The 11,924-nt window shown below is 40.6% G+C and overlaps 1 protein-coding gene across 1 annotated transcript; it reads right to left on the reverse strand.

The window, feature by feature from the left end:
• Nucleotides 1-305: 305 nt before the first annotated feature.
• LOC307038812 (uncharacterized protein) lies at nucleotides 306-10,772 on the reverse strand (the record flags this gene model as incomplete). The annotated part of the gene is made up of 11 exons (XM_079680489.1): nucleotides 306-552; nucleotides 721-920; nucleotides 1,192-1,344; nucleotides 1,570-1,761; nucleotides 1,879-1,995; nucleotides 2,329-2,446; nucleotides 2,558-2,615; nucleotides 9,657-9,911; nucleotides 10,290-10,456; nucleotides 10,545-10,624; nucleotides 10,727-10,772. 10 exons carry the CDS (start codon nucleotides 10,770-10,772, stop codon nucleotides 721-723), a joined length of 1,386 nt encoding a protein of 461 aa, XP_079536615.1. The 3' UTR covers nucleotides 306-552.
• Between the last annotated feature and the right edge of the window lie 1,152 nt (nucleotides 10,773-11,924).

Raw genomic sequence — 11,924 nt, forward strand, 5'->3', positions numbered from 1 at the left:
CCTGCTTCCAACTCAGGGCCAAGCTCAACCTTCTCCCTTCCAACCGGACCTAACCACTTATCACCACCACCAGTGTCTAGACCCAGGGGGGTTCATCGGAAACGGTTCTTCCCTTCCCGAATGACATCCTACAAAACCTGGGCCTAATCGCCAAACACCATTTCATTCACTTGTTATAAACTGTCATCATTATGTTTCATTTATATAATGTGACCCGATAATAAACATGTATTCCATACATCACGTCTCTCCTGATTGAATTAGGAATTTACCTTCTAGTGTTTCAAAAAGGATCAAAAGTGAATGGTTCATTGCTCAGGATGCATTCCAGGGACGCTGAGCATTTTGTTCAATACAATTTAAGTTGTGTACAAGTGAAATGTTTGGCCTGATGCTGCGGCATAGGGAAAAGTCATATGGTCAACATATTCAAGGGTGATCTTCCATTGAGGAGTATGAATACAATCTGTAAATATAAAGTCAGTAAAGTATTTACATTTCTGATAGCACATCAAGTCTTGGCGGATATTCGTGCTTGAGAGCAGCAGCAATCTGGGGAAATACAGAGAAACAAAAAAGAGGGGCAGATCAGAAACCAAATTTGAGGTTTTTGAATACACAATGTATGTTTAGCATTAATGAAGACAAAAGTAACAGCAACATGTCTAGGTTGAGGCTAAATCAACAAAGATACTGTACATTAATTCATAAGTAAATTACCTAAATTATGTTTCCTTCTTCATCCTCACTGGTGTCTGGACTGCTTAGGCCACTTTGACTTTCCTCTTCATGTTGAAGGAAACAAGCATCAGGACCTAAAGCAGTCTTGTACTGCTGCAGTACCACCTGCAACCTCTCCAACGCCTCAGCATGCTTCCTTCTTAGGGTGCACCCAAGTCCTCCATTCCCCTTGTCTACATCTGAAAATACACAAAATATTGTTATATGGACATACTATAAAGTAAGATTGCTTCACGAGGCCAGAGCACTTCAATGGAGTATATTCTCTCCCATGTACATATAAAGATGATTGTCACTGTCAAGGGACTTCATTATGTAAAATGGCCGGGTCGAATGGGCAAAGGCCATTATACTCCATCCAATTTCTGTGACCAAGAATGATTTGGGCTGACTTTTTTTCCTTTAAAACTCATACTTTACAAGGTAGGTTAAGTTTTGCTTTCAACTTACCTTCCTCAGCCACCTTATTTTTTAGAGCAACTGCCATGTTCTGCAACCATGTGCAATGCTGCGCCATCTCCCACAATAGGATGCCTTTCTCCTCTTGCAGTCTCCGTGTAAGCATGACTTGATCAAGTATCTTTTTCTTGGCTGTAAAGTTAGCTAAAATCCAATCACAGTTATGTATATACATGAATCACATTTTCATTATAGCATAACAATATGTTTAAAACTCCAAACATGTACTTTCAAAATAATTAAATGTATACACAATAAGAAAACTTAAGATATACCCTTAAACTAAATGAACGTTCTAACACTCTACATGATATGTGCATAATTCAGCAGAACTTCAAATTAAGTATTATGAAATATCTGAAAACTGACCCATGCCATGAACTTCCCACGGCCACAGCGCGGACATGATTCTCCCTCCAGAGAGGGAATGCTCCACCGCAGCAACATCTATGCCTCTGGCAGAGTCGTGTACCAGCTGGTTGTACTTCAGTACCTCCTGATTAAGGCGCTTTTTGTCGTCTGCAAGCTTCCTTCGAAGTCGATGGCGGAGCTTGTTGCTGTCTGAAAAAGAAATGAAGTAGTGGGATAGGGATATGTGACAAACTATATTTGCAAGTGCAACAAATATATATAATTCAGTAGGTTGAATCTGCAACCTAAAACATTATATTGTTATACCATTCTGTCGGTAAAGGGATTGCTTCCGCTGCCCCACACTTAGGTAAAGCCCCTCAATACTTTGCTGCAGTGCTGTTTGAAGGATGTCTTCAGAAGTACCCGATGTTTCTGATGTTCCTGTAGAAATAATATTGGCAGTAAAATGTACTGTTACACAACACGTAACGGTTTTGAGAAACAAAGTTGTGCAACATATTTAACACTTTTTAACACAAATTGATGGTACAACTATGGAAACTGGAACATATCAGAGATAAACATGGACACATAGTTGGCTTGCTATTGCTTGAAGATTATGTCCCTGTCTACTGAAATCCAGTGAGGGTCCCATTACGTGGCATGAAAAATCAGCCTTCTTGCCTTAAAATTGGCTGCTCTTTAGGATCAAATCTGTAAATTCAAACAGTCATGGACAATGATATGTAGCTGGTGTTATCTCGTCGTGCTTACCAGATGCCCATTCCTTCACGTCGGAAATCCACGTCGACACCATGTCATCTGAGACACAATGTAGCTCCGTCTTGAGTTCCTCAAGACTTACAGTCTCTTCCAGGAGCCTCTTACTAGTCTGATAAACAGTAGACGATGGACATTTATCAAGATTAAAACTTGCTATGATTAATAACAAGCCATGTGCAAATGACAAAGGACACAACAACACCTTTAATAGGAGGCTCACCTTCACATATCTTGTGGAAAGTGCCTGATGAAGGGAGTCACCTTTTTTCCTGTTCGTGCTTTTGAAAGCAATAATGAGGTTATGATGTGTCATCTAAAAAAGTATGCAATAATAGGGCAAAACCTTCCACTCACCTGCTTTGGACATGTATTTTGTTGTCAGGGCACAACGGGACAGGTAGTTGTTGACCTGCTCCACCTCTTCCCCAGCGGTCATCCCTGCTCCCTCCTGGTTCTTCCCACTCCATATAATCTGATGGTAAATGGTTGCTGGAATTGTTGTGCAAAGAGGCTACATACTACTATACTAAACAGTATAGCTTAGATATTTACTACTTCAGTATTATAAATATAAAAAATATAAATGTACCTGATACAAAAATATTTCATATACCTCGCATCTGGTAGCATGGGCTCGAGCATGCATTACACTGAGGAATGGCTTCATGGTGGTCAGCTCCTGGAGAGCAGGAAGGACACTTGCAGCTTTCTCCATGTACGGCCAGGGGCGCCGCCAGGGATTTTGGGCCCCATGAAAATATATCACATTGGGCCCCACCACCAGGCACAGGCCACTTTGTTTATAAATTACCTCGAGGGCCGTACAAAATGGTCTAGCGGTCCGTATACGGCCCGGGGACCGGAGGTTCCCCACCCCTGCTTCAATATAATAACATTAGCATTAATATCATAACCAAAATGTCGGTGATTAACAACTAGTTTACCTAATACAGCCTCACTCAACGCTTCAAACTGTCCATCATCCAAATAGACTAAAAGCAGTTTTTTGTTTTATATAGATCATTGGCTATGTGGGAAAATACTGTGTTTGAAATGTATAATTAAAATAAGATGTTAGCTTTTTGTTTTGATATATATATATAGTCTCCCTTCAAATATGTTAAGTTTCATGTAATTCAACACAATGCTGCTCACCTCCTTCAGTTGGGAGAAAAGCTGGTTCAGGTTCAGCATTATGGGGGGACAGGGCTGCTGAGCTTAGAGATGGATCTGTTGGTCCTGGCACCAGGGGGAGGGACAACTGATTTAGTATGAATAGGCGCTAAAAATGTGCCTGCATTTATTAAAGGTAAAGAGGTAAGAATGAAAAAACCAGCTCGAGTGCGCTAGAATTTGAAAGTACACAACCGAAAAAATATGCCCCTTCCTTCAGACTTCCTTACAGAGCCCCTCCTCCAACACACACAAACGCGCACATGACCAATGAGGGCACGATATAAATGTGTGCACAGATGGAAGGCTGACAGGCAGGTAGGCCATCCAGTTATTTTAGCCGGGCCGGCTCAGATGATTGGTCGTGCTTTTTACAGATGAAATGTTTGTATTTATTGTCAAAGCATTTAATATATTCATTGCTATTGGGATGTTAAGAGCATTCCATGGAATATAACAAAAAGTGTTTCTGAAGTGAATTACCTACCCTACCTTTAAATGTCAGCTACAGATGTAGCACTGAATTTCGGACTCCAGCTTACAGCTTCCTGCCTACTACCTGCCAAAGACCAGTATAGAGGAATGTTAAGCCCTCCCACTATTTTCCAAGAGGGCGTTGCCAGATTTTCAATTTCAGGTTTTAACCAGGAGATGGCGCTTCATTCACAAATACAGAAAGACAAGTTTCATGGACTTTCAGTTGTGTTTTGAAGAGCATTTGAACACATCAATATTTTAGATCAACTAAAGTATATCTAATCTTGTAATTCAATAATATATAGTCTTTATATATTAAATAATCATAATGTAAATGTTTACCTTACACTTCTTTATTTGTTATGCTCATACTTTAACCTTTAAAATCGTTTGCTTTAATATGCAGTATATTTTTGTGTTTGCTTCCTCCTGCTCCCTTTCGGACACATACTGTATGATTTATTATTATTATTAATATGAAGATATTATTAAGATAAGATAAGATGTTACTTTATTGATTGAACATTTTAGTTTAGAATGTGCTGACCCACGGTAATTCAGAAGGCTCACAGGTCACATTCCGACCATTATTTAAAACAATAGGTGCTTTCACACCGTCTACAGTTTGATTTGTATAGAGGGAGCTCTGTCAGTTTTCGAATTACCCATTTGCTTTTGGGGAGCCCTATTTTTCAGAGCACATCCTGCTACAAAATATGTCACACGCACGCTCTGTTGACTGGCGCAGCAGCGCGGATGCGATCAATTGCTATAAAAACACTCTTCTACTAATACAGACGGTGTCACTATGCCGGCGGATGTGGCCGTTGTTGAAGCCTCTTCAGGCTCCGCATCGGCAGGCCTCTCCCTCGGTGTGGAGCTGTCAAGCTCGACCCTAACGCCGCTTACAGCCGGCCAACTAAAAGTTGTTTTCCGTTCACGTTGTCCTTTTTAGACTCTTTCGCTTCTTTGCTTGTGAATCCAAAAGCTGTGACGCTTGGCTGTTTTCGTTTTGCCATATTTTTTTATTACACAGCCAGAGTTAAAAAAATATCAATATGAACATTTTAAATACCGCGCCGGCATCACTGCCATAACCATAGCAACGTAAGTAAGAATGCAGCGGCGCCACGTACAGATGGCAACACCCAGACATATTCACAAATATAAAACAAATATTCAGAATCTGTAATGAACAATAACTATTATTTATTTCAAGAACTGTTATTTACAGAAACTCAACATTTCTAATCTGTGTGACACAAATATGCACGATTGTTTTGGGCTCCCCCTATTTATCTCAAAGTCAGCCTTCAGGGGAGCTCCCTCCCTCTTCGGGGGAGCCAAGCTCCCCCTAGCTCCCCCCCATTTCGAACAGTGTCTGTGGCTGAATGGCCAGCGATTAGGTGCGGCGCATTTATCATAGGTGATCAGAGCTAACTGCCTGCCGTCAGATTTCATTGAAAAAATAGATCTGATTTTAAGACTATTTCTGCGCTCATAAAGAAAGATAAGAATAAGAATAATGCGTATTGAACTGGTTTCATTAATTAGTGAGTTTATTTAACACTAGAACCGCCAATCGGGTCAATTTGTGTGATGTGTGTTGTGTGTGTGCAATGTAACTTTTTTTCAATAAAATATTAAAGTCTCCCAGTCCGTGACTTTTCCTGAAAGTGTGTTATGTAGCACCCTATGTTGTTAAAAATTGCATTCTAATAGCGGGATTTGACAGGTTTAGGTAGGCCTATACAAAAACCTCTGGCGGTTCTAGTGTTAAGGTAATTAGGTTCAGTAGAAGCCCTTTTTTATCAGTAACGAATTTAGGAGTTGAACATAAAAGTCAACTAACTGAGGGTCACTTGCAATTACAGTGTTGTGTCTAACTGTAAGCTTGTCACTCAGAGTAACGGTACGTCTACACTACAGGCATCAAAAAATGCTTTCAACGCTTCGCCCATTCACTTGAATGGGGTAACGTAGAAGATTTTTAATCTTCGCCGAACTGCATTGTGGGGAGCATGGCATGGCTTTGCAAGCATCACGAGCATCTATCGGCATGATGCAATCGATGCTTGGCATCAGCCAATCAAATCCCGTTTATGCAAATCCCGCCAGTGCAAGCGCAGCCAATCAAACCGCGTGCAAGCTGGGAGAGCCAGACCGCAGTTCATTTCCTCATATTCCAAACGAGATATTACGGTAGCAAATCACCCGGTTCTTTACGACCGGAACTATTTACCGGGATACAAACCGGAGGAACCAGGCATGGAGGGAGGTGGCAGAGACAGTGGGTGAAACTGATAGTTTTTTTCGCCTGTTTGGAGAGTTTATATCCAGTTTACTTCGTTTTAACATTGCTATTGCTTTGTATGTCGGGGGCGGGAGATTCATGTGATTGGTTGCTCGCAAAAAATCGCCAAGCTTCAGACACGCCCAGCTTCAAGATTTTGTCATGCCTGTAGTGTAGACGGGCCGTTACCTACCGTTAATTTAGCTGCTAGAGAAGAAAGATCAAGGGGGGAGGGGGGCAGAGAGCTGTGGTTGATGGGCCATTAGTTGTGTAAATACACAGCTGAGAGCTGCCATTTCATTCCGACTGTTTAAAAAACTGTAACAACGGACTATTTTTCTTAGCGGATGCATGTCAATTTAAATCAATACATACAACTATTTTTTAAATCAATACATACAACTATTTTTTAAATCAATAAAAGACATTTTCTAAATCCATAAAAGCATTTCAATTAATATTGGGAGTCATGTCGTTACTTTGTTGAGAATGTGGCCGTGTAATAAGCGGGATAATTTGCAGCGACTTGTTCCTTATGGGGAAAATAACACCCGTCATGTGTGTGTAGAGGTGTGTGTGGTTAAAACACTTTCATGAAGTGAAGGAATTTCCTTCTATAAAACAGCTGTGGGCAGCAGTGAGTGTCACGGACATGAATTCATAGATCAAGGCAGACTGGTGCACACACTCTCCTGTCCTGCCAGGCGACATGCCCGTTCTAAGCCGTGTCCCTCACTCCTCACATCCCAAGCATCCCCGAAAAGTGTATTATGTTGTTACATCTCAGATGCTATGTTTCAGTTGTGCTCTGTCTATGTTCAGTGATGCAAATTTGTCACCTTTCGGCGAAATTCGCCGTTTTGAATCCAAAATAAGTCGTTTGTGTGATTCATGTAGATCTGCAATACAAATATTTTTGGGGTATGGGGGGGGCTGGGACCCGGAGTAATCTGCGGCCGTGAGCTGTTATGTGCCATCATGACACGCATGGTGTTCTTTTTTTATATATTATAATTAAGTACGAGCTGTGTGCTCGAGTCTTCCTGCCTGTCGGCTCTGCTAATGGATGTATAATAAGGCTCTGCTGCTCCGACATGATGGTCTAGCTTCAGCAGCTACATTACCTACGGGTGCGTTCGTTAATATTAACTGTGCATCCAGAGTCACTGTGGCACAGACTGGACCGCTGGTGAACAGCTGTTAGAACGGGCCGTTCAGGTGTTCAGAGCAGAGCTCCCTGTCGGAGCGGCAGAGCGTGATATGAACTGAAAAGTTTTTCTGTGGCAATATTATTTAAGGAATCGTTGAGCTAGCTAGCTAGCATACATTGTCACTATCTGCTAACGTTAGCCTTCTATTTCTAATAGTTTTTTTCATAGGCTATAAACAGAGGTGGTATAAGTATATATATATTGTACTTGAGTAAAAGTAGAAGTACTCAGATCTTGTACTTGAGTAAAAGTACAAGTACTCAGGTCTTGTACTTGAGTAAAAGTAGAAGTACTCAGATATTGTACTTGAGTAAAAGTAGAAGCACACAGATCTTGTACTAGAGTAAAAGTAGAAGTACTCAAATCTTGTACTTGAGTAAAAGTAGAAGCACACAGATCTTGTACTAGAGTAAAAGTAGAAGTACTCAAATCTTGTACTTGAGTAAAAGTAGAAGCACTCAGGTCTTGTACTTGAGTAAAAGTAGAAGCACACAGATCTTGTACTAGAGTAAAAGTAGAAGTACTCAGGTCTTGTACTTGAGTAAAAGTAGAAGCACACAGATCTTGTACTAGAGTAAAAGTAGAAGTACTCAAATCTTGTACTTGAGTAAAAGTAGAAGCACTCAGGTCTTGTACTTGAGTAAAAGTAGAAGCACACAGATCTTGTACTAGAGTAAAAGTAGAAGTACTCAGGTCTTGTACTTGAGTAAATGTAGAAGTACGCAGATCTTGTACTTGAGTAAAAGTAATAGTCCCAGAGTGTAGGAATACTCTGTTACAGTAAAAGTCCTGCATTCAAAATGTTCCTCAAGTAAAAGTAGAAAAGTATCATCATCAAAATATAGTGAAAGTAGCGACAGTAAAAGTAGTCATTGTGCAGATTGGTCCATTTCAGAATAATAGATATGATATGTTTTATAATGATTGATCATTCTCAAAGCTGGTAAAGGTGCAGCTAGTTTGAATGACTTTGTATACTGCAGGGTAGCTCCGCTACACTTTGGGATCCTGATCGACCGACGAAGCTCCATTAAAATATACATATTTTTGGTGAATTACTGAGTTTAGGCACGTTAATAACGTTTTAATGAAGTTGAATACAGTATATTCATATGTGTCAGTGATTTCATGTCAATTCGGCGAACATAAACATAAATGATCGTGGTGAAGATGATGATTAAATTAGGATTAAAAATCGAGAGCCGGGCTGCATTTCCTCCCGTTCGTTTTTTTCGAATAACAAAATTATTTTGTTAAATAACAACATGGTGATGTTTTGTAAATGATTACATGTCTCTTATTTAGCACAGTAGTATGATATCCGTGACATATGGATCTTAACAAAGTTCCGCTTTACATCCAGCATACTGTATCTGACTTTATTTCACATGAGCTCCAATGTGGAACCCCACTGCACCCCCTGGTGGATCAATGATCCATTGCAGCTGGCTTCATTATAATTACATTTATCTATCACGGGGGCGGTCTCAAGTCAAGCTGGAGGTTTTCCCTTGAGCGAGGGCAGATCACGTACCAATCACGTCCCTCGCGTTTCAAACTGTCTGAAATGAATCGCTACATCTGTAAAAGAGCAGTGAAATGAAAAACCTCTGAATTTTCTGTAAAGATATTAACAGTAGTCTACTTAATGTCAGCTTAGTAAAAACAAAACATTAGCTCACAGAATAATTTCCACCACTCATGGACCATACCTTTTCTTGTGAAAAACTGGATGACATACTGTCACCCTTTAGTCCCTCTCTCTTGTCTTTCTCTCCTTTCTCTTCTTTTCTTAGAGCCTGACTTTTTGAGTCGTTGAGACACCGTACAACACAAGTGTAGGCTAAGTACTAGGCTAGCATCCCTCCTCACATGTTTTCACTCTCTGCAAGTGCCGGTGCCGCACCGCGTTTGGAGGCAGGACCAAACCATTACATGTAAATAGAAGGGGGTGTACAGAGGCTTTGGATAATTAACTTTTGGAAGAAAATAAGTTAAATTAATCGTAAGTTTAGTGAGTACTTTATCAATATAACGTTCTTTTAATGTTAATTATTGAGGATTGATGAAAGGTTACTTAAAAAAAATGTCTTAATGTTCTAAACATTTTGGGGCCCCCGTCAGTCACGGGCCCTTAGAATCGTCCTAACTTTTCACCCCCTTACGGCGCCCCTGTGTACGGCCAGTACTTGCAAGCCACATCCATGGCGAAGAACTTGGCTTTGGCTGGCATGAGTTCCTTTTGAAGATACAGGGGGTAGGCGAATATCTCCCCCCTGTACATATTTAAGGCCTTCAAAAGAAACCCATGGCGACATACAGCCACCTCCATCCCTTCTTCATCCAGCTTAGAAAGCCCTCCTTGACGTCTCCCTCGCTGCTGTCCACTGGGAGTCCCCACATGTGCCTCTTCCCTGGGTCTAAGACACACATTACATCATGACAAATCAGTTAAAAGCAATGGAATCAAGATCTACACCACATTTGTTCTAATTATCTGATTTTGGAGTAGATGGTAAGGAGAAGTAGCTGAATTTGAAGAAAGTCAAGGTCGGATATACATGGCTATTTTCGTGATATACCTATAAGGCAAAATGACGAATAAAAACTTGCATTTTTCAGTGATCTCTGTATTTTGTCGACAAATGCAGCCACCTCTTCTGCTACAAAGAGCCCATTAAAAAAGGCGCTGCCATCAGAACTGAGGAAAAAAAGATTAACAAATATATCCATGAAATATAAACAGTAATCAAAAAAGTTAAATAACAACATTGTAAAAACAGCACCTTCCACTTCACCGAAAGCGATTCAGCTTCCTGTTTCCATCGGCAGAAACAGCCAACATCTCCGGCGTGCAGGCAGGGCAGATGAAAGGAGCACCACAGCAGAGCTGGTCTTCCTCATACGAGGCATAGGAGAACTCCAGAAAGCTGCGCTGCAGTGCATCTCCGTTGACAGGTACAGACTGGAAGATAATTACATATATTGCTGTGATTTTGTCAATTTACGGAAATGTTATAATGTATAATATGGTAAAGAATATTTACACTTACTCTTCCTCCACACTTTGTGCGATGCTCCAGCAGCTTTGCAAAGGCCTGTCTGGAGAATCCCGTAGAGATGACCTTGAGCTCTTCAAAAGGAGCTCAGGAGGTCCAAGGTGTAAAGTGTGGAAATACTGACCGAAGCTGGCCAGTATCCACTCTTAAGGAGGACTTTCAAGTCGGGGGTCCACTGCTGCTGGCAAGTTTGACAGACATATCGTGGCAGATGCAAGTCATAACGCCCTTGGAACAAGTAAATAAACATAATTAAGACACATTTTACAACAGTTCCATCTACAAATAGTCAAAGATTAACAGATATTACATGAAGTTTTTACTCCAAGTGGAAGCACAATGCCTCAACCCACAACAGTAAACATATAACAACAATTCAATAGAAATCCAAATATACAGATGTAGCGATTCATTTCAGACAGTTTGAAACGCGAGGGCCGTGATTGGTACGTGATCTGCCCTCGCTCAAGGGAAAACCTCCAGCTTGACTTGAGACCGCCCCCGTGATAGATAAATGTAATTATAATGAAGCCAGCTGCAATGGATCATTGATCCACCAGGGGGTGCAGTGGGGTTCCACACTGGAGCTCATGTGAAATAAAGTCAGATACAGTATGCTGGATGTACAGCGGAACTTTGTTAAGATCCATATGTCACGGATACCATACTACTGTGCTAAATAAGAGACATGTAATCATTTACAAAACATCACCATGTTGTTATTTAACAAAATAATGTTGTTATTCGAAAAAAACGAACGGGAGGAAATGCAGCCCGGCTCTCGATTTTTAATCCTAATTTAATCATCATCTTCACCACGATCATTTATGTTTATGTTCGCCGAATTGACATGAAATCACTGACACATATGAATATACTGTATTCAACTTCATTAAAACGTTATTAACGTGCCTAAACTCAGTAATTCACCAACAATATGTATATTTTAATGGAGTTTCGTCGGTCGATCAGGATCCGAAAGTGTAGCGGAGGGATCCTCATCTGGATGAAGGGTGTTATTTTCCCCATAAGTAACAAGTCGCTGCAAATTATCCCGCTTATTACATGGCCACATTCTCAATAAAGTAACGACATGACTCCCAATATTAATTGAAATGCTTTTATGGATTTAGAAAATGTTTTTATTGATTTAAAAAATAGTTGTATGTATTGATTTAAATTCACATGCATCTGCTAAGAAAAATAGTCCGTTGTTACAGTTTTTTAAACAGTCTGAATGAAACGGCAGCTCTCAGCTGTGTATTTACACAACTAATGGCCCATCAACCACAGCTCTCTCCCCCCCTCCCCCCCTGATATTTCTTCTCCAGCAGCTAAATGAACAGTAAGTTACTCTGAGTGACCATAGACTGT

The sequence above is a fragment of the Notothenia rossii genome (assembly GCF_949606895.1).
Source record: "Notothenia rossii genome assembly, chromosome: 5".
NCBI classification, from domain to species: domain Eukaryota; kingdom Metazoa; phylum Chordata; class Actinopteri; order Perciformes; family Nototheniidae; genus Notothenia; species Notothenia rossii.